Genomic DNA, 21,950 nt, shown 5'->3' with positions numbered 1-21,950 from the left:
CAGTTGGTAACCCACAGATTGGGGCACCCCAAATTAACAGTCTTTGTGAGTCGCTGTCTTGTAAGATGCTGACCCCCCACTTCCCAGACCCATCACCCCTTTTTTCATAGCTTATCTTATCTATCCCATTTGCTTCAAAATAGATTCTCAGAAGAGCCCAGAATGCAATAAAATATAAACCATTTAACAGAAAATGGGGGTTGTCAAAAGCACTTACAAGACTCTTCATTTTGAATCCAAGTTGGCTTTGATGCTGGTTTGATGCAAAATGCCAAAGAAAATGAATTTGCATGTCTTGTACTGAGCTTATATATTTTATCAATGTTGGAGCTGAACAAAAGCCCCCAGATAAAATATTTGTTTTCCCACTGCAAACATAAGTGAAACACTGGAGCAAACTAAATATTTTGTTTGTTCTTTATTTATCTAAGAGGCTGGGTAACACATATTCCCTGCCACCAGTCTTCATCTAAGCCTTCCGTGTGAGACGATTAATGATACAAACACAACCATGAAATAGACCATGAAGTTTGGTTCAGTGCGACCAAGGAAGAATTTCCCCCTTTTCAATCCTGACGACCTTTCTTAGTCTGTTTCCATCAAAACCCTTTTGACTGAGTGTTTTCTCCAGAGCTGGGTCTATATCAGCAAGTTCTTTTGAAAAAGCTGGACCTTTTTTGAAAGAACCTCAGGAGCGCCTATGCACAAAATACACTCTTTGGATCTCAAATCCAAAGAACATGGCACTTTTTCCGACGACCCTCTTCCTCTCCCAGATGAGGAAGAGCACCTGTTTCTGAAAAAGAAAAAAACATGTAGATGCCCTGGGAGTCTTTTTTTCAAAAAAGCAGTCCTCATGATGCCAGATTTTTCTATCCCTGGCCCATTCTTTCAAAGGAGCAGGGGCTGTGTGGCTGCTCTCTATCGGAAGAGCAGATCGATCTTTTGATATGCTTTTTTTGTGTGTGGACGCACTGTTTCAAAAGAAGGGTTTGCAGAAGAGATCTTCCAGAAGAATTTCTTTTGAAAGATCACTGTAGTGTAGATGCAGCTTGAGACATTTGATTAAACAAATGCCGGAGCATTCTATGTGAGATCTCACCTAAGGACCTCATTCCTTGCATCCTCCTGGTGCAGAGGGACCTATTCAGCCTGGCACATTCTGAGCAACTGGGTCAGAAAAGTCAATTGTTCTCTAGAATGGTCATCTTCAGGTCAGTGCTAGAAATAGCAAGAATCATCTTTGCACATATGCGAAGAGAGTGTGTGCACTGAGGTACACAAAATTTGGGAAGGAGCAAAGTGCCCTGAGATCTTTGTTTGAAAGTGTGGATTAAAAATGGAATGAAGGACCTCAGGGCAATGGGGTGCACTCACAAACCTCCCCAAGGGATTCTTCCCCAGTGCACTGATCATGCCACTGACACCTGCCTTCTTGCTCTCTGGGGCTCTCCACCACCCTGTCCTGCTGGGCTAGATCTTCTGGTCTCCCTCAAGACACAGCAAAGAGTTGGGATTACCCCCAGCCTCCTCAGAGCCATGTAGGCACTGAACCACTTGAGCCCTGGGAGCACACAGTTCTAGGGCACATTGCCCAAGAAGCCAGCTCCCCATAGGGATTAAACCCAAAAATAAATCTGTCTTTCTCTGTTTAAAATGTTTATACAGTGGAAGCTCATCCGGTAAGCTCTCTTTATCAGTGAGAGATATGCACAGTGGTTACCCCTCTCAATGTACAATCCCAAGGAGACTCCTGTGATTGTGCCCCTCATGCTCTGGATGGATTAAATTTATTTAAATCATCTTTTGGACAGGGTTTCTTGAGATACAAATGGGATTTGGGCCCTCGTTCTCAGGCAGCGACAACAGATGGTCAATGGAGTGGGATTTTTTTATTTATTGTTTTATTGTTGCTGAGCAACATTTCTTTGGAGCTGGGGTTTGAGGAGTGACTGAAACCTCCTATTTTTCAGCTTGTGCAAACCTTGGCTTTAAAAATAAATACCTCTAAAGGAAAGTTCATTCTTGTTCTGCTAGAAGAGGAAGTTATGCAGAAAAACAGCAGTAAGGGAGCAAAGTGGGTCACAGCACAATTTCATGGATTCCTGAAGGCATAATTCCTCAAAAATAAATGAAAAACCCTGCTGGTCTTTGATTCTTGCCTGTTTCTGTCTTTTTTTGTGTTGTTTTGTGTTTTTGTTTTGTTTTGTTTTTCCATCACAGCATCCTTTGTAAGAAAAACACTGGGGCTACGTGCAGGGATTAAAAATGAAAGTCCAGTGAAACAGTCAAAAGAAGGAGCTGATTGCAGCTCAAAGCAGTAAGAAAGGAAAAATAAAAGTTTATCTCCCAGTAAAGATCAGGTGTGGTCACCTGGATTATTTAGACACTTTTCTTGCAAAGAAAACTGTTGTAACCAAGTAGACCCAGTCTGCTGCTTTCACTGTGGAAAACAGGGATTTGTAAAACCATAAAATGGGCTGGTAATGGAGGAATAGTCTGTGGCTACCTGTTTTGTTCTGGAATTCATAACTTCCTAGATTATAAAGTTCATGAGTTCATCAGGCAAGCATTATAATATTTTGTTCATATGGTACAAGGATGTGCAAGGAATCTGTGCCATCTCATGTGTAAGTCTTGTGGGTAGAAGAGCTCACTCTTCTGGGCTGTTGATCTTGAATCTTTCACTGACTTAAAATTTATATGAAAAAAGTAATTATAAGCCCCTGTCCCTAAAAACCCCCTCAAGCCCAAACCAGGTTTGACTTTGATTTATGTCCACCCTTCAGGACACAAACTCCTTTTTGGAAACACAGAGCTGTTGTTCCTTGTACCCTAATCTTCTTCCACACACAGGCCCTATCATGGCTGCTTCTCTACCTTGGCACTTCAAGGACTGGTAATGGGGGCTGGCTAGTCAAATAAAATACTTCTAGACCCTGTCTCTGAAGTTCCCACAGACAAAAAAATGTTTTCCTGATTTCAGTTTTCTCTGAAATCAATCGGTAGCTGACTACTCCAATTGTACAAAACCTCTTTTCCAGAAAGAAATCACTTGGAATCACTTTTCTGAGTGCAAAACCCTCAACCTCCTTTTTTCCAAGGAGTTGGAAAGAAATAACAAGAACATCCCACAAAAAACCCATGCATGGAGCTGTGAGTTCTCTGGTAACATGCCTACAGGCACTCATGTAGTTTTAAGCCCCTATAAGACACAAAGGATCAACCAGTACCTGCTAACAAAGAAAACAAATATTTTATTATTAAAACAAGACTATCTTTGCAAGCATTGTACAAGGTGGGGTGTTAAAAAAATGAATTAAAGCAAAACACAGAGATTCTCCCCTGGGTCATATTTTTGTTTACAGGAGGGAAAAAGGATACAAATAACTCGCTCAGCCATAATTTCCAAACCCTCAAACAATTAAAATGAGAAATCTTACACAACTACCTAATCTTTTCCCTACTCACACTTTCTGATGAGCCCAGGGAATTTGTTCTGGACAAGCTCATTTCTTCTCCTCCATCCCTGGAAAGATCTCCCTTCTTTCTCTCTCTGTTTTTCTAACAAAGGAGAGATGCAGTTATGATTCAGTTTCGGGTTTGAATTTTTTCTCTAGCTCCTATTGTCCCTTTGCCAATTTCTCCCAAACTCCCTCCCTCAAAGGCAGGTTAGTTTAACCCTTTCCTCACTCTCCAGGTAAGTTTATGCTTTCCTTTTCAGCTCCTATCATAAGAGGCCCTTTACATACATGTGCTCTATGAATCATTGTATAAAGTTTCCCTCAAGAACTATGGACTTAGACGGGGAATGTCTGTATTTAAGACTTGAAGATTTCTGTATAACTCAAAAGCTTGTCTCTTTCACCAACAACAGCTGGTCCAGTAATAGACATTACTTAACCCAATTCATCTCTCTTGTAATTATTTATCAAGGCTTTCACAAGCAGCAAAGTGCAACCATCTCTTGCATGACCTGATTTTTTTAATAAAATGTGTTGCATCACATCCACACTTTGTGTTGCCAAATTAAACAGAAGAAATACACTATAGAAGAAATAAGCCTATATTAAGACATGGTTTCTTCAGTACCAGGGTTAGTTCCTGAAATACATGAGGTTGGGTGGGGATACACACCTATCTTGCCAGCTTACTGATCCATGTGTTGGATCACTAAACCTGTTATTTCAATGTCATCTGGCTTGCCTTCACCTCCTTTCAATTTTTAGCAGACATTCTCTTCTCTGTCATCTTAAATCAGCTGCCCACCATTCTTCTGTCAGACACAATGGATTGCATTAGGCTGAATAATCAGTTATCACACTCATTCTATGAAATAATGATATTGTAACCTTGGGCAAGAAATTAAGCCCCTTAATATTTCAAATACATTTTTAAAGCATGGAAAAGATAATTGATATGCATTAATTAAAAATAATCCCACTGCTCAAGAGTTTAATTATCCACAACAGACCTTTAACATGAGAAGCTTTAACGACCAAGGGTGATCATATCTCCTTGTCCCAAATACAGGACAGGGAGCTATGCGGGGGAGGGGTGGCTCCTCCTAGTGGAACCAAGACCCAGGGAGCTGGCGCTCCCTGCCCCAAGCTCGGGGGAAGTGGCAGCCACAGACGCTCCCCATCCAGAGACTGGGGGAAGCAGAGGCCGTGGGTGCTCCCGTCCCCAGCCTCCGAGGGCCTAAATACAGTACTATTCACCCCTTTTAAAAATAAGTAGGGATGCCTTTTTGACTTCCGAAATACAGGACCATCCCACCAAATACATGACAGTTGGTCACCCCAAAACACCCTGACATCTTCCAAATTTTAAAATTCATGTAGTTCATCAAAGCTTCTCTAGAGACAATTTGTAGTCCAGCCTTAGAAGTCTGTGCAGGGGAGATAGGGAGAAGTGAGATTCCATAACCATACTCTTGCATGGCCTCCTGAGGATATGTTTCTGCCCCTAGAGACAAGGACTAAGTGTTCCCTTATGCCATGCTTACGATTTGGTTCAGTCATACCCCAAAGATGGGCATTACCTACTGAACAAGAAACCTCCTTTCCTGCACTCTGTTGGGTTTTCTTTGAATTTCTCCCCTCCACATGTTGACCAGCCCCAGCCCTGCCTTGCCTGTGAGACCACATTCTGACTTGTATGATATTAAGGGTCTAAAAGATGAGAAACAAGACACAGCTGAGTCTAATGCTAAATGTATTTATTTGATGGACTTTGTAACTACCCAGGTTTTTCTACACAAAAAGCATAAGTGAAAGAACAAGACAAAATATCGGGAAAATGCAGTGTCACAGAAAGAACAACAAAAAAACTGGTTTTATCCAGCCATTGGGCATATTGTCAGATAAGTTCCAAGCAGTGAAGAATTTACTACTTCAATACAACTTCACCACAGAAGACAATGTCAACAATACCCAGGACGATAACGTCAAAACAACATCCAGGATCGAAGAAGTTTGCTCCTTTTGGTCCTTAATGAAACGAAAAAGAAAAAGTATTGTCAGGTGATGCCTGCCACTCATGTTAGGAGATCTGTGCATTCACTAGAGTTCAAGACACACAGAACGCTGTAACCTGTATAGCCACAAATACCTGGAGAAAACAATTAAAAAGTGGGTAAAAAATGTTATCCTACTAGAGTGGTAATGTATGCCCATGCTGCACAAACGTAACTAACTGCCTAAAGTGCAAGGAAATGGAAACTCAGACTCAGAAAATTCCCACTGGCCTACAAGACTAATTCCTTGAATAACACTGAGTTCCTGAAACAAGGAAAATACTCCTTTCCTGCACTACAAAGAAAATTTTCATGCCTAGGACAAGACAGTATCTGCACCAGACAATGGGGCCATATCTGCACAGTAGGCTCAATTTCAGGCTACTGCTGTATCCTGAAATAACTGCCCACGTCTCAGCAATGTGCCCATTATCTCAAAACAGTATTTGAGATAATGGGCACACTACTCTGGCATTCTTGTGCTTTATTTTGGCATGTGAGGTTAGGCTGTAGTGTAGACGCAACCTGGATGATTTATCTCTGCATGATTTGTGACCTCTGTTATTTTTGGAAATAGTACAATAACTAGTATATATTTCTACTACTCTGGTGAAGAATATTTTTATTATAATTTTTTATTTATAAATAAAAATATAAAAAATACAAGCAACGAAGCCAATTGCATTTTGTCTCAAGAATGACTGACCAAAACTTTGAACTAATTAGTATTCCTCAGTGAATCCTAGGTAATTAATCTTCCCAGCAGTAATGTGTGGGAGCTAAGTAATAGCTGTTAGTCCTACCAAGAATCTGCAAGGCTCTCATACATGGGGTCAAATTCAGCAAAGCACTTAAAGACATTCAGCATGAGTTATCTCCAGACCTGCTGATGGGGAGGGAGATAGAAAGGATTCAGCTGCCACTGGGTCCCTTTGAAGCGCTGATAGTGCTACTTCGCTGCTCTTCACAGCTGTGGGAGACCTGTGCCTTGGTCCTGGCAGTGCTAATGGCCACTAACCTTGGCTCCACCCCTTCAACCCTTGGGCCTGCCTCTTTGAGAGGTTCAGTGCTAGGCCCCCTTCCCACTTTGCCCTGAGATCCACAGTGGCTGTCAGCCCGGTTGACTGTCCCCCTGTAGGACGGAGCCATACCGTAAGTCAACAGCAATGCATTGATTAGAAGCTAGTAGTTCCTTAATCCCAGAACCAAGTTTACTGCACTAAAACTACACTGACCCTCTTCTATGTCCCACTGAGGCACAGATTTAAGGCAGAGAATTCCAAACCAGACTTTAACAGCAACGAAGGATCCTGTGGCACCTTATAGACTAACAGAAAAGTTTTGAGCATGAGCTTTCGTGAGCACAGACTCACTTCTTCAGATGCTGGTCTTGGAAATCTGCAGGGCCAGGTATAAATAAGCCAGAGCAAGGGTGGAGATAACAAGGTTAGCTCAGTCACCAAGGGTGAGCCTTACTACCAGCAGTTGATCTGGAGGTGTGAACACCAAGGGAGGGGAAGCTGCTTCTATATTTAGCCAGCCATTCGCAGTCTTTGTTTAAGCCAGAGCTGAGGGCATCGAATTTGCAGATGAATTGTAGCTCAGAAATTTCTCTTTGGAGTCTGGTCCTGAAATTTCTTTGATGTAGGATAGCTGCTTTTAAGTCTGCTACTGTGTGGCCTGGGAGATTGAAGTGCTCTCCTACAGGTTTTTGTATATTGCCATTTAAGTAGCTATCCTACAGCAAAGAAACCCCACCCTTGCTCTGGCTTATTTATACCTGGCCCTGCAGATTTCCAAGACCAGCATCTGAAGAAGTGAGTCTGTGCTCACGAAAGCTCATGCTCAAAACTTTTCTGTTAGTCTATAAGGTGCCACAGGACCCTTCGTTGCTGTTACAGATCCAGACTAACACGGCTACGCCTCCGATACTTGAAACCAGACTTTGAACAACATGATGTTAGGGAGTGTGAGAAACCAAGCTTTTACCATTATAGACTGCAAAAAAAATCATATTAAGAGTCTGATATCCTTCTGAAGCACACCATGTTCCTAGTTCTGATCCACCGCTGCCTAGGACAGCAGCATGCATTCCAGGCAGAAAATTCAACTCAGTTTGGTACATGAATATTTATTTTAACTTGCACTTACTCTGAGTTTCGCGAGCCATGTGGGTAGGAAGTCCTTTGCACAAAGCTTCAATATTCTTTCCATAAGGGGTTTGGTCAGAGATTTTGGTCTTTGAGACAATGTATCTCATTTGCTTGAGAGGAGGCCCTTGAGCTCCAGTCTTCTAAACATCCAGAAAGCAAACAGAGTCATTCAGTAAAACTGATTATTAGACGAATGTATTACAATTTATGTTCCTGTAGCTGACATTTCTGACACAGTGCACAGAGTGTGTCAGGCTGAAAAGGGCCCCACACATGAGCAAGAAAGGAATGAGCTCTTCAGCTCAGATTTCACACCAAAGCACAAGATGGAGGTGAAAGCCGAGGACGCAACTGTTCATGAAGAAAAGAGTAATAGAAACTCCATAAAGCCCTGTGAGGAAAAGAGAAATGTACTCGATATTTTACCTGGGCCCTCTCTCTAAAATATTCCCTCTAATGTATTCTATATAATATTCTCTCTAAAATATTCTAATGCTATGTTAAATCATATACCATAGGTGTACATAGGTTTATAGATAGGAGAAGACAGAGGTTGGGAATATATGGATTTATTTTCCCATAACCATAACAAACAAGAAGGCAGGAGGATGTACATTAATCACATTTTCTTAAAATGTTTACAACCTCTTCTTGAGAACACTATAATGAATATACTGAGAGTGACAGATTAGAGAAATTCAAACGGTAGTATGGCAAATTTTTGGTAGAATAAGGTGAAAACTGCCTGATGTTTCATCATTTATTTTCACTGTGAATTTTTTTCATGACATTTAAAATTCCAATGTTCCTTACTTAAATTGGTTTGCTTCAGTTTTTCAAACTGACCCAAACTGCTGTCTTTTATCCCAATTTCAGCATTAAACTATACTTTCCTATCCTGGCTCATTGACTCAGGTTGCTGATGTCTTTATTCTCCTTTGTGGTGAGGTTCCTGATGTGAGTACATGCTCCATGATGCACCTGTAATGATGCAACTCCCATGCCATGGAATTCCATTTAGTCTGAAGAAAAATGCTCTTGCCTGATGGGATATGTAGTCGGGCCTGGGAGCCAACCCCACGGAGGAGAATGAAGGCCCAAAGTACAACTCCCATGAAGCATTTTGTCATAATAGGAAATGAAGTTTAAAGTTGAACTGACTCAAAATGAAGCGTTTGGTTCAACCCAACCCAAACAAAATATTTATTTCAGATTTTCTCAATAAAAAATAAAGATAACAAAAACAAAATGTTCCCATAGCAGATTTCATTTTTGCCTTCAGAAAATCATTGCAAGTGCTCACCTTACAGAGAACATTGCTACTAGGGCTTGTGTACATGGAGACACTCAGGAAAGTTAATATAAATTTGTTAAAGAAGTGAAGTTAATGTGCATAAGCTAACATGTTAACCTTCCCCAGAGGGATGCTGTCAGAAAATGGTCCGAATTTGCAAAGGGTTAATCTGCACTGAACTACAGCCACGTTAGTCCTGAACTCGAGAAGAAGGTGTAGACAAGCTCTTTGAAAAAAGCAAGCATACTCCCACCTACCACTTCCACCATTCCCTTCCATCTTACCTTTCTTTCATTAAGCATTTTGGGAATGGTGACAATGTCAGGCATGACATTTTTGTTCATTTTAGCAATGATGCAAGATTTCTTGGAAAATATCCTAGTTGCCATAAAACCCTGTAAAATAAAATTACCCATTACCTTTGTTTGAGCAGCTCCATAATAAGGGGGATTGGTTTCATTTTTACAGATAACTATCATTTACTATAGATTCCCCACCTCCATTATCTAGACACATTTATATAAATGAAAATTTACTAGTAATTTGCACGCATTCATTTATGACTAATCATTTAGGCACTATTCCAGCCAGCAGGGGGGCTGACAGCTGCTGTGGACCCTGGGGCAAGGTGGGAGGTGGACTCAGCTCTGTGGACCAGGCAGGGGTGGGGCCAAGAGTGGAAGGGGCAGGGCCAAGGGTAGATGGGGCAGAGACTAGGGCACTCAGCCCTTAGCACTGCTGGGACCATGGTGCTGGAACCACTCCCCTCACTCCCTCAGAGTCACACACAGTGCCAGAGCAGCACTGCAGCTGCACTTCAAAGGGGCCCAGCCCTCCAGCCGCTGCCACTGCCAAAGTAGCAGTGGCAGCAGAAGGACCACCAGGCTCCTTTGAAACTCTGAGCCCTGGCTCAATTGTTCCCTTAACACACACACACGCACACACACACACACACACACACACACACGCACACAGACACACACAATCATCAGGCCTGACAGCTGGTGACTTCGTAAGTTTCCCAAAAATGCACATTTGCCACTCACATTCTTGTAGTCCCAAACTGAGTTCCATGAGTTCCAGCCATCATTTGAGTCAGTGTTGACCACATGCTTATCATTGTTGATGCTCACAGTCTGATGTGAACTTCTCCCATCATTTCCTTGATTGTTCACGTTCACATTCTGGATTAAAGAACGGAAAGTGGCAGACATTCAGGTCTTTCTGGTTTCTCTCCACATAACCACAAGTGATTTGGAAAAACACTGTTCTTAAAATTATAGTTTAGGGATGCAATAGAGTGTTTCTTTCCCTTCCCTGTCCTGCCCTCAAATGCTACTAAAGTTGTCATGCCAAACCCTGAAATCTCTTATTCTGTTTTATGCAGCTTTTCTTCTGCAAAGTGCTTATTAATACAAATCTTGAAGCTGAGTTTTGACTGAGTGAGCACTCAATAAAAACTTGTCCAAATGGCTTCAGTTAAAATAGAGCTAGATCACTGAAGCAGAAATCAACCCTAACAGATTTGCCCTTCCTGCATGGAAGTAAGGGATTATCTGTTTATAAAGGCCTGACCTCAGTTCTACAGATCCCACGGTCAGCGCTCAAAAGAGAAAGAACTCAGTCATTACCAAAAGAGAAAGAACCCAGTCATTATTATTATTATTATTATGAGGACAATCCTGTTTGTAAGCCAGTTTGGAGCTGGGCTTGGTATTTTCAGTTTACATTTGTAGCATAATAAATTAAGTTTTTGCAATGGAAGAGATATGTGTGAAGTCACCATTGGGTTGCATGTGTTCATTGTCATTCTAACATATTGTTGCAGTGCAGGAAGGAACATTCCTAAAATATTGTTGTATCTTTGTGACCAAATTTCCAGCATTATTAGTATACTAATTATTAGTTTCCTAAGGTCTGATTCTTTTACACCAGTCCAGCATGATGACAGGATCTTAAATTGGCTGTAAATTACATACAAGCCCTTAGTGAGGGCTATTGACACTACTAGAACAATAGAACAGGGACTAAGTGTAAATAAGAAACAAGCTCTTAAAATTTAGAATGGTATCACAATGGAATTTTATCCACTGATGGAAAAAATATTCACTTTCCCACAAGGAACTCCCCAATAACCATGACATTTTGACAATGGTAACACTATATTCCCCTTTTTTTTCTTTCACGTTTGGTCTGATGTGCCATGAAGTTACACAGCTAAAGCTTTCTCTGAGTAGGCTAGGAGAATAATTACTTTCTTTAGACCACAAAACCAATCTTGTGATATTTTAGTTTTATGCACTAAGGACACTTCAGATTTTTCTTCTCTGAAAGACACGAAAATTCAAGAACCATAAATGAAACAAGTTGGAGAGAGGAGAATTATGCAGTATTTTTGATCATTATACTCACATCAGTAGCAAGGGTTTGAGTGAGGAAGACTCCAAACAGAACGACAATCAGAAGCTGAAATAAACATGGAAAGTATATCATTATAAAGGCTCATATGTTTAAAAATATGGTGAGAAAACTTGACCCACATCTTTCCTACAAATTGATGTCAAGTAAATTATCTGGACTGGTTTGGTTCTCCCAGCGCATGCTCATGACTTCAGTTACTCCTGAGTTGACACTAGCATGAGATCAGCTAGCTCCTTGGCTTTAATTTTTAACATAACAGCTATTTAAGGTTATTTAAAGGTTCAGATCCATGAGTCCTGGCTTATCACATTAGGTTTGGAAAGCCTTTGGCTTGAGTAAGAAGAGGAAGATTATGCTCACACTACTTATAAATTGCAGAAAATAGGCTTAATTCATTACTGTGTTATACCAGTTTTCTGAGGGTGTGAGTCCATTTACATGAATCAGCATCGGACCATGCCCAATGCCCTCTGCATATAATACAATATGCATCTAAATCTTATTCAGCTCTACAGCTCAATGTGGTCTCATAAATTGCACTTCCTGGTGGAGAAAAATCTCTCATGACCACAGAGCCCTTAAACCTGTGTTCCTCCCAGTGAAATGTCTGGTATTTCTGCATGTGTGAAGACAACTGATTTTGAATCAACAAGAGTGTTACTGTTCTATTATTTTATAGGAAGCAAGTCATAAATATACTCACAGAGAGCTTCATTTTGACAGCAGAGGAGGCAAATGATCTGCTGGAGAAAGCAAGACAATCCCTTCTGCTTTATATACACTGGTCCTCCAAATTAGGTGTGGACAGGTTAGATACTGAAATAATGTATCATGCTAGCATGCACCCATTAATATATGACATTTCACTTTATCCTCTGGTACAATGACTACACACACAAAGAGGATTGAAACTGACTTGATAAAGTCAGTCCCCTGTAGCAGATAAGAGTCAATTTCTATTGATAAATTCAATACATTTTGTGATAACTTTCTGTTGTGTAGACTTAATGGGCAATACTCTTTCTTTTGAAAACACAAGCTGTACTTAATCAAGACCAGGAATTCAATCCCTAAAGTCAAACAAGATTCCTAGCACAAAATATTGCCAGCATGCCAAATCCTGCAGCCCAGCTAATATATTTTTCTCTCTGTAACTCACAGTCTTGATAAGGTATGATGTCATCTGTTTGTGCTGGGGACCCTATGAGTCCAGCCCAACCCACATGAAAAAGGGGAGTGAGCTGTCTTTATGGCCATGTGTCAACTCCTCTGGCACTGTGAAGGGGAATCTCCATGTATTTGGAGTCTGCGCTGAAAGAAATGGCAAGTTTAAGACATGCTGGGTGCAGAAAAAGATGGAAGAGGGACAATGCTGGGGGGATCCTATCAGCTTCCAGTTTTTGTGGAATATAGGCAGGAAAACTAATAAGTCATCAGACCATGGTCCCTTTTCCTTGGCCCTCAAGGCCAGGATCCTGGGACTCTTCAGTCTGGGATAAGCTTTAGAAACTAATTAGATTCACAGAAATCAGAGGTGGAAAATACTCTTTTGCCCCATGTCCCATTCCATGACCAAGGCAGGGTTGTTCTCTATAGCCTGGGTTTTGTCAAAAATGTTCTATTATGAAGTGCAGTGGGATTTAGGGTCAGGCAAATGAACCTGGGTAAGAACAGTTTTTAGGATTAACATTATAGGAGGCACTGCACATAGAAGCTGTGTCTACACATGCACGCTACTTCGAAGTAGCGGCACTAACTTCGAAATAGCGCCCGTCACGGCTACACGTGTTGGGCACTATTTCGATGTTAACATCGACGTTAGGCGGCGAGACGTCAAAGACGCTAACCCCATGAGGGGATGGGAATAGTGCCCTACTTCGAAGTTGAACGTCGAAGTAGGGCACGTGTAGACGATCCGTGTCCTGCAACATCGAAATAGCGGGGTCCGCCATGGTGGCCATCAGCTGAGGGGTTGAGAGACGCGCTTTCTCCAGCCCCTGCGGGGCTCTATGGTTACCGTGTGCAGCAGCCCTTAGCCCAGGGCTTCTGGCTGCTGCTGCGGCAGCTGGGGATCCATGCTGCATGCACAGGGTCTGCAACCAGTTGTTGGCTCTGTGGATCTTGTGTTGTTTAGTGCAACTGTGTCTGGGAGGGGCCCTTTAAGGGAGCAGCTTGCTGTTGAGTCCTCCCTGTGACCCTGTCTGCAGCTGTGCCTGGCACCCTTATTTCGATGTGTGCTACTTTGGCGTGTAGACGTTCCCTCGCAGCGCCTATTTCGATGTGGTGCTGCCCAACGTCGAAGTTGAACGTCGACGTTGCCAGCCCTGGAGGACGTGTAGACGTTATTCATCGAAATAGACTATTTTGATGTCGCTATATCGAAATAAGCTATTTCAATGTAGCGTGCACGTGTAGACGTAGCCAAAGTGTTATGATGCTGTATTTCCAAATCAAAATATTTGTGATTTAGGTTTGTAAAGCACTTATTTCAACTTAAAGCAGCCAATTGTGTTTAGAAGCATGAGGCCTAATTCTCACTTGCACTAAGGTACTTAGAGGCATGATGACAGTCTAAATGGATAATGCAGAATCATTTGTTATCTTGCACCTTGAGTTGTTATTTATACCTGTGCTAAGTGAAGGCAAAATAGATGTAGAAGTCTACACTTTGCACAAGACAGAAAGTAGAGACCAATCAGGCTAATAGACGGCTGAATACAATGATCTATATTCCTCTAAACTGTCTGAATTGCAGATGGCAAAAGGAGCGGCATATGTGTGCCATCAGTGGAATCCAAAACACACAAAACAGCACATTGTTTATGTCATCAAATCCCTTTCCTTTTTTTCTGGCCTGCTAATAATTTGGCTGGTAAACCTAAGAAAGGGACTGAGGAAACAGAATTATGAAATGCAAATTGACTAATCTCTGCAGTATCATAACAACGACTTGGAAAGTTACTTGTCCAAGAGTCCAATAACCAAATCCATTTTGGCTATCACGGGTAATGTGTCACACTTGGAAGTCTGACTCTCCAAATCCCCCATCAGCTTTTCATTGTTTATAGAATATGTTTGGCAAGCTTTTATTGCTGGAGTTATTGATTTTAAGACAAAATTATATAAACAAATTAGAATGGTAGAAATCAGAGAAAGAAAAGACCCAACTGTGGCCAACGGCAGATTGTTTCCTGACATATCTTTAAAGCTTTGCTCAGAACATTTTCTGTATGTATACAGACTTTCAGGCTAGGTCTAGATTAGAGCAATTTGTTGACAGAAGTTTTAGTTGGAAGACATCTTCCGACAAAACTTCTGTCGACAGATTGTGGCCATACCCGGTCTGTCAACAGAGAGCGGCCAGACTGCCTGGCTGCTCTATCAGCAAAAAGGCCAATTGGAAGCACAGTAAATAAGGTTGCCCAGTGTCCCAAAAGCCCTGTCTGTCAACAGAAGGCCCCCCCCAAACATCCAGGCCGGCTTTTTGTCAACAGATCTCAGTTGACAGAAGTGTTCTTCTTCACGGTGAGCGGGGTACAGCTTTTGACCAAAGTGCTGCGTTCTGTTGACTTACTGTCAGCAAAACACCCTTGAGAACTTAGATGCTCCACGGGTTTTGTGGGCAAAACAGCTGTTTTGCTGATGAAATCCTCTAGTCTAGACATAGTCTTAGAGGTTATCTGACAACTGGGAAACTTATGTTGTTAAGAACCAACTTTGCCCAAAGGTCAATTAGATTCTATTTTGGAGGCCAAATATATTTTTATTTTATACATATATGTTTTCATTTCATTCTTATTTCCACATCCTTTCAAGCAGGACCAGAATTAGAAATAGTGAAATTAGGGCTGGGCTAACCTCAAGTAATTTGTTTTCCAATCTTGCAGTTTGTTGAACCCTGGACCTGAACCTGCCCCTGCTCTAGGGAATGAAAATCCGAGACAAAGGCTCTTGCAGGCAAATGTTATCACATCACAATCCAATATCGAGATATTACCAATGAAGTTATATACTATGTCATCAAAATGAAGTAACTGCATCTAATGGGGAAAACTCTGATGAAAGCAGATTCCTCTGAATTTGTGGCTCAGTCAAAATTGAAATGCTTTGTGAAACTGGATCCATTTTGCCAAATTTAATTTTAAAAAATTAAAAATAAGCACTTACAATGCTGAAACATCCCGTTTCAACATTATGGGCTAGAAATATTTAAATTATTCATTTTAAAATGACTTTTCATTTTGAATTATTTTGCCATTTGTATTATATATGACAATGCTATGTACACAATATATCATTTTGAAAACTTGAAATCAGAATAGAACATTTCAATTCCATCAAAAGGAAACATTTTGAATGTCCTGAAGTGCAAACTCATTTGGAAATATTCTTCACAGGGAATTTTAAAATGTTCTTGTTTTCCAGTTTAACACAAAGCCAAATGCAGAAATCCTTCACAGAATGGATCTTTTTTCATTTTCATTCTGGCTTGGCCAATTCAGGAATCCAGACACAGCTTGTCTTCCAGTTCTTACATAAAATCCTGCAAGGCACAAATGAAAGGCCAGGTTCAATGTCTAGGAGCTCCTCTTCATCCATTCAGCAAAGAACCATCTCAAACCCCACCTAATAACTTGGGAAATTCACACATCATCCCAGGCACCTCTGAGAGGAAATGATTCCCCATTTGCAAGCCCAAAATCTGAGCACAGAAAAGAAACTTTTACTTAAAAAAGGAGAGAAGTAACTTGGCATAAATTTGGGAAAACTCCACTGAGTTCATTAACAACACCATGAGTAAAAGTCCCACCTCACATAGATTCAGCAATGTCCTTTTCCTCTCAAGTTCAACAACCCAAATGTCCCCTTTACATGTCCAACTTTTCTCTGCTCTCCACTCACGGTTGTTGCTGTTGGTCAGGATAGACCCAGAGTTCAGAAATGCATCTGCAGGGTTCACCTCCTATCCTGAACAGGAGAAGTAAAGAAGCATCTTACTCACTCCACTGATCACTTGTCAGCTGCCTACTCATTGCTCCCTTCCACCGCCCTGCTGGCCGCTCATCGCACTGCTGCCTCCCTGCTAGCCACTCATAATGCTTCTGCCATGCTGATGGCAGCTCATTGCACCACCACTGCTCTGCTGTTCCCACCAGCTACCCTGCTTGCTCTGCAGGTTTATGGTAGATATGGCTGTGGGCAAAACCCAGTGATTTCAGCTCTTGGCCCAAAACACAGTCTAGCCACAAGAAATCTCCAGCATCTACTGGACTAAATTTAAAATAATAAAAGAGACTACTCCTGGTGCCTATTTTTGCTCTGCCATTGAAACGGTAGAGAGAGACTGCTCACACCTGCTGGCTCTTGCCCTTCCTATTCATCTTCACAGAGGTCTGGCAAGGGGTCCCCTGTTCGTCCAAGGTTCTTAAACTGATACTGGATTAAATAATGTTATTTTTTCAGTGCCACAATAATTTCAAACGTTGGAGAACACATTTTACAACTCCGTCCTTTAGTATTAACATAATTTGTTGCCTCACATCAACCAAGTTGATTATAATAGGCAAACCACTGTATCAGTTGAATATCTTAGCAGATCTAAGCACACAGGTGTGAACTGTATTTACATGCACATGGTCAGAATTCTTTAAACTGTTTCTCCCCTTCCCATCCTCCTAACAAACTGGCGTGATACATTTTGTTGGTTTTTGAGGTGGTAGCAGGCACTTTTTCCCCCATGTCATCTTATCTCTTTTGGGTAGAACAAATATTTATTAAAACCACCTAAGAAACCACGATTCAACAAGGGAGTTTTTCATATTAACGTTTTTTCCATCTTAATTTCTTCTACTTGACTTTCTCTGTATCAGCCTCATGCACTGAAACTTGCTGTATGACTGGAAATCAATCCTGAACTGAAACTATACATGTTTTTCCTTGATTCTATTCTCCCAACCCCTTTATTTAAATTATCTCCTGGTTCATGAGGCTGGCACAGTTAAGGCATGTTACTGGGACTTGAACAGGGGTCTGGAACCTGCAGCTCTGGACCCACATGCGTCTCTTTAACAACTTCTTTGTCGCTCCCAATGCTATAATTGCAAAGTAAAACAAAAACAAAAACCCTCCTGATTATTTCTGGTAAATGGTGAATGTCTAAAAGCCCAACAATGAACAACTCGTATCTAAATTTCAAACAATATGTGATCTCAAAATGTTTGATAATTCCCACTTAAATATGTGCAGTGCATTGTGGGATATGACACTATAGCTACGTCTACATGTGTATGCTACATCAAAATAAGCTATTTTGATGAATAACGTCTACATGTCCTCCAGGGCTGGTGCCGTCGACGTTCAACGTCGACATTGGGCAGCACCACATCGAAGTAGGCGGTGCAGGGGAGCGTATACACGCCAAAGCGGCACACATTGAAATAAGGGTGCCAGGAACAGCTGCAGACAGGGTCACAGGGTGGACTAGCACTTCCGGGGCAACAGCTAGCCGCTCCCTTAAAGGGCCCCTCCCAGACACATTCAGCCTGCACAGCACGCGGTTTGCAGAGCCATAGGCACGCACACCTTGGCAAAGCAGTTATGGACCCCCAGCAGCAGCAGCAGCAGCCAGAGGTCCACCCAGCTGCCCCTGCAGGAGCAGTGCTCGCCCTGCTCAATGCCATGCAGGAGGCAGCTGATCACCTTTTAGTCACAGAAGAGGAGCTGCCCCCAGGGGAGGAGGAAGCAACCCCAGACCCTGCTGCCCTCCCCCCCGCCCTCCCCCCCGCCGCACATGCCGCTGGCTGTGGAACTACCCCACGAGCACCGACTGGTGGGAGCGGCTGGTGCTCAGCGAGTGGGACGACGACTGCTGGCTCCAGAACTTTCGTATGAGCCGGCAGACATTTCTGGAGCTCTGCCAGTGGCTCACCCCCGCGCTGAGGCACCAGGACACCGCCATGCAGCGTGCCCTCAGCGTGGAGAAACGGGTCGGCATCGCTGTCTGGAAGCTGGCCACTCCAGACAGCTACCGATTCGTGGGGCAGCAGTTTGGCGTCGGCAAGGCCACCGTCAGGGCTGTCCTCATGGAGGTAAGAGGACCCACAGGGAGGGGGAGGCAGCCCTGGGGGTGGAGGGGAGCCCTGGGAGGGGCGGGGAGAGGAGCCCTGGGAGGGGAGGAGAGCCCTGGGGGTGGACGGCCAGACACACCCTGCACACCCCTCATTGGTACTCTCCCATGTCCTTCCTCTGCAGGTTGTCCACGCCATCAACGCCTTGCTCCTCCACAGGCTTGTGTGGCTTGGGGACTCGGATGCCGCCATCACAGGGTTTGCCACCCTGGGCTTCCCAAATTGCTTCAGGGCTTTGGATGGGACCCATATCCCCATCCGAGCTCCGGAGCACAGCGGAGGATGCTTCCTGAACAGGAAGGGCTACCATTCGGTGGTTCTCCAGGCCTTGGTGGACAGCCAGAGCCGCTTCCTGGACATTTATGTTGGCTGGCCTGGCAGCACCCACGACGCCCAGGTATTCAGGAATTCAGGCCTGTGCTGCCGGCTGGAGGCGGGGACCTACATCCCCCAGCAGGAGATCCCTGTGGGGGACACCACGATGCCCCTCTGCGTCGTCGCAGACGCGGTGTACCCCCTCCGGCCCTGGCTCATGCACCCTTACACAGGCCATCTCACAGCCAGCCAGGAGCGCTTCAACACATGCCTGAACCACGCGCGCCAAGTGGTTGAGCACACATTTGGCCGCCTCAAAGGGCACTGGAGGTGTCTCCTCACCCGCTTTGATGCGGGCCCCACCAACATCCCCCAGATTGTGGGTGCATGCAGCGCACTCCACAATCTGGTCGAGAGCAAGGGGGAGGCATTCTTTCAGGGCTGGGCTGTGGAGGCTGGCAGCGCTGACGTGCAGCCACCCGCTGCCCCCAGTCGCCAGGTGGACCCCGAGGGGATCCAGGTCCGGGAGGCCCTGCGGGCCCATTTCGACCAGGCCACGGGGTGAACGCTGGCAGGCCCCCCCACTGCACCCCCCATCCTCCACAGCACTCCCTGCCCCTACGCCCACACCACAGAGCACCCAAGAGCAGACCTGTTGTTCATGAAACCACAAAACGGTGAATTCTCTTATTATATTATTACTACAAATATATTATATATTATTATATGATAAACAAATAGTGGAACACAAGGAAGGGGAGAACTATTTACGTGGGGGGGGCAGGTATCATAAAATAACAGGGGCCTAATACAAACTATATACAACATAAAGGCACGCTACTTCGAAGTAGCGGCACCAACTTCGACGTTAGGCGGCGAGACGTCAAAGTCGCTAACCTCATGAGGAGATAGGAATAGTGCCCTACTTCGACGTTCAATGTCGAAGTAGGGACCGTGTAGACGATCCGCGTCCCGCAACGTCAAAATTGCTGGGTCCTCCATGGCGGCCATCAGCTGGGGGGTTGAGAGATGCTCTCTCTCCAGCCCCTGCGGGGCTCTATGGTCACCGTGTGCAGCAGCCCTTAGCCCAGGGCTTCTGGCTGCTTCTGTGGCAGCTGGGGATCTATGCTGCAGGCACAGGGTCTGCAACCAGTTGTCAGCTCTGTGGATCTTGTGTTGTTTAGTGCAACTGTGTCTGGGAGGGGCCCTTTAAGGGAGCGGCTTGCTGTTGAGTCCGCCCTGTGACCCTGTCTGCAGCTGTGCCTGGCATCCCTATTTCGATGTGTGCTACTTTGACGTGTAGACGTTCCCTCACTGCGCCTATTTCGATGTTGGGCTGAGCAACGTCGAAGTTGAACATCGACGTTGCCGGCCCTGGAGGATGTGTAGACGTTATTCATCGAAATAGACTATTTCGATGTTGGCTGCACGTGTAGACGTAGCCAAAGGGGATATGTACAAAGGGTGGGGGGCATGTCCTGGGCCCTGCAACCCCTAATGTCCAGCGCTGGGGGTTGGTGGGCGCAACCCTCGCCTCGGCCGCAGCCCTGGCCGAGGCTGGCTGGGGGCTGGGCGAACCGGCAGATATGGCCGGCGGGTGTCAGCAGGCCCCCGGTCCCCCTCGGCAGAAGGCCCCTCGGTGGCGGACGGCAATGGGACGGCGGGTGGAGCAGGCAGGGTGGGCAGAGCGGTGGCCAGCGCGGCATGGGGGGCCAGGTAGTCCGCAATGCACTCAAAAGTGCGCATAACGGCCCCCCATGCCTCCTGGCGCCAGGCCAGCGCCCGCTCCTGCAGTTGGAGGCGCCACTCGTCCACCCACAGGCACTGCTCTGAGACCTGCAGCTGCCACTGGAGGATTGCCAGCAGCTGGGGGTCCGTTGCCATCCGGTGGTGGTGCTGGGTCCACCGTCGGCCCCGCTCTGGGGCTGGTCGGTGCTCCGCCGAGGGGCTGGCCTGCAGTGATGGCCCTGGTGGGCTCTCCAGGACCACTGACACCTCGCTGGCGCTCTCCGGGCCCTCTGATGGTGCAGCTGCGGAACACGGGGGGGAAGAAGAGTGGAGACAGCCGTTAGTGTGGCCCCCAAGCCGTGGCCCTTGTCCCCCCACCCCTCTGCTGCTGGTTCCCCATCCCCATCCCCGGGATATGCTGCTGCTGCTGATGGGTGTCCCACCCCCTCCCCCCGGGGGACCCTAGGTTCCGCTCCCCCTATCCCCAGGGATGGGGCATGGCACCATCCTGATGAGGGGGCAGGGGCTGATGTACTCTTCTGAGGGACATGCCACTGCTGTCCTTGGGGCCATGGTCATCTGGGCATGTGGAGGGCCCTGGTCATGTCTGTTGTCCCCACCTCTCAACCCCGGGGGTGTGCACCGGGGGGGGTACATACCTGACGGTCTGCTCCCACGGTCGGGGGACACCCTGTGGGCGGACGCCCTGCTGGAGCGCCGGGAAGCCACAATGATCTGCAGCCCCCTGTCGCTGGAGGAGGATTCCCCCTCCTCCTCCTCCGGCATCCCAGGGGTGGGCTCCTGGGGGGACCCCTGGGGTGCGGGGCTTGCCTCTGGGGCAGACTCTGCCTCCGGGGCCTGCTGGGGCTCGTCGGCCGAGGTGTCAAGAGTGGCCGGCGGGGAGGAGGTGTGCCGGGGGCCCAGGATTTCTCTGAGCTCCCTGTAAAAGGGGCAAGTGGCGGGGGCGGCCCCAGATCAGCTGGCCGCATCCTGGGCCTGGGCGTAACCCTGCCGCAGCTCCTTGACCTTACTCCTGACGTGGTCAGGAGTGCAGGCAGGGTGACCCCGGGTGGCCAGGATCCTCGGCCAGCCAAGTGAACACATCCGCATTCCGCCTCTTGCTCCCCATTACCTGGAGCACCTCCTCCTCGCTCCAGAGCCCCAGCAGGTCCCGGATCTCGACCTCCGTCCAGGAGAGGCCCCGCTGCCTCTTCCCCAGCTGGCTGCCAGCCTGGGAGCCCTGGCTCCCCTTGGGGCGGGGTGCCCTGGGGGCGCTTGGGGGGCTGGCGGGCGGCCATCGCAGTAGGGGGGGTGTCTCTGGGCTGCAGGGAGGCGTGCAGCCTGGGCACATGGCTGTGTTGCCGCCTGCATGCTCTCTCAGCTTCCTGCACAGG

At 45.6% G+C, this 21,950-nt stretch overlaps 1 protein-coding gene across 1 annotated transcript; it reads right to left on the bottom strand.

The window, feature by feature from the left end:
• Positions 1-5,267: 5,267 nt before the first annotated feature.
• Positions 5,268-11,836, bottom strand: LOC142004134 (gastrokine-1-like). The gene is made up of 6 exons (XM_074981569.1): positions 11,786-11,836; positions 11,378-11,431; positions 10,012-10,149; positions 9,250-9,360; positions 7,670-7,811; positions 5,268-5,492 (listed from the first exon to the last, which is right to left on the bottom strand). The coding sequence occupies exons 1-6, from the start codon at positions 11,834-11,836 to the stop codon at positions 5,392-5,394; spliced, it is 597 nt and encodes a 198-aa protein (XP_074837670.1). The 3' UTR covers positions 5,268-5,391.
• Positions 11,837-21,950: the final 10,114 nt, after the last annotated feature.

This window comes from Carettochelys insculpta, chromosome 31, assembly GCF_033958435.1.
Source record: "Carettochelys insculpta isolate YL-2023 chromosome 31, ASM3395843v1, whole genome shotgun sequence".
Classification (NCBI taxonomy): Eukaryota; Metazoa; Chordata; order Testudines; family Carettochelyidae; genus Carettochelys; species Carettochelys insculpta.
The sequence above is the reverse complement of the archived record's forward strand: the minus strand, read 5'-3'. Positions and strand labels throughout refer to the sequence as shown.

Bases quoted from the DNA above. Each gene is read 5' to 3' on its own strand.
- LOC142004134 (XM_074981569.1), bottom strand. From the start codon at position 11,836: ATGCTGATTCATGTAAATGGACTCACACCCTCAGAAAACTGGTATAAC. The intron at 7,812-9,249 runs GTAAGATGGAAG...CTGGATGTTTAG, and splicing joins AAATGCTTAATGAAAGAAAG to AAGACTGGAGCTCAAGGGCC. The intron at 5,493-7,669 runs GTAAGTGCAAGT...CGTTTCATTAAG, and splicing joins CATGGCTCGCGAAACTCAGA to GACCAAAAGGAGCAAACTTC.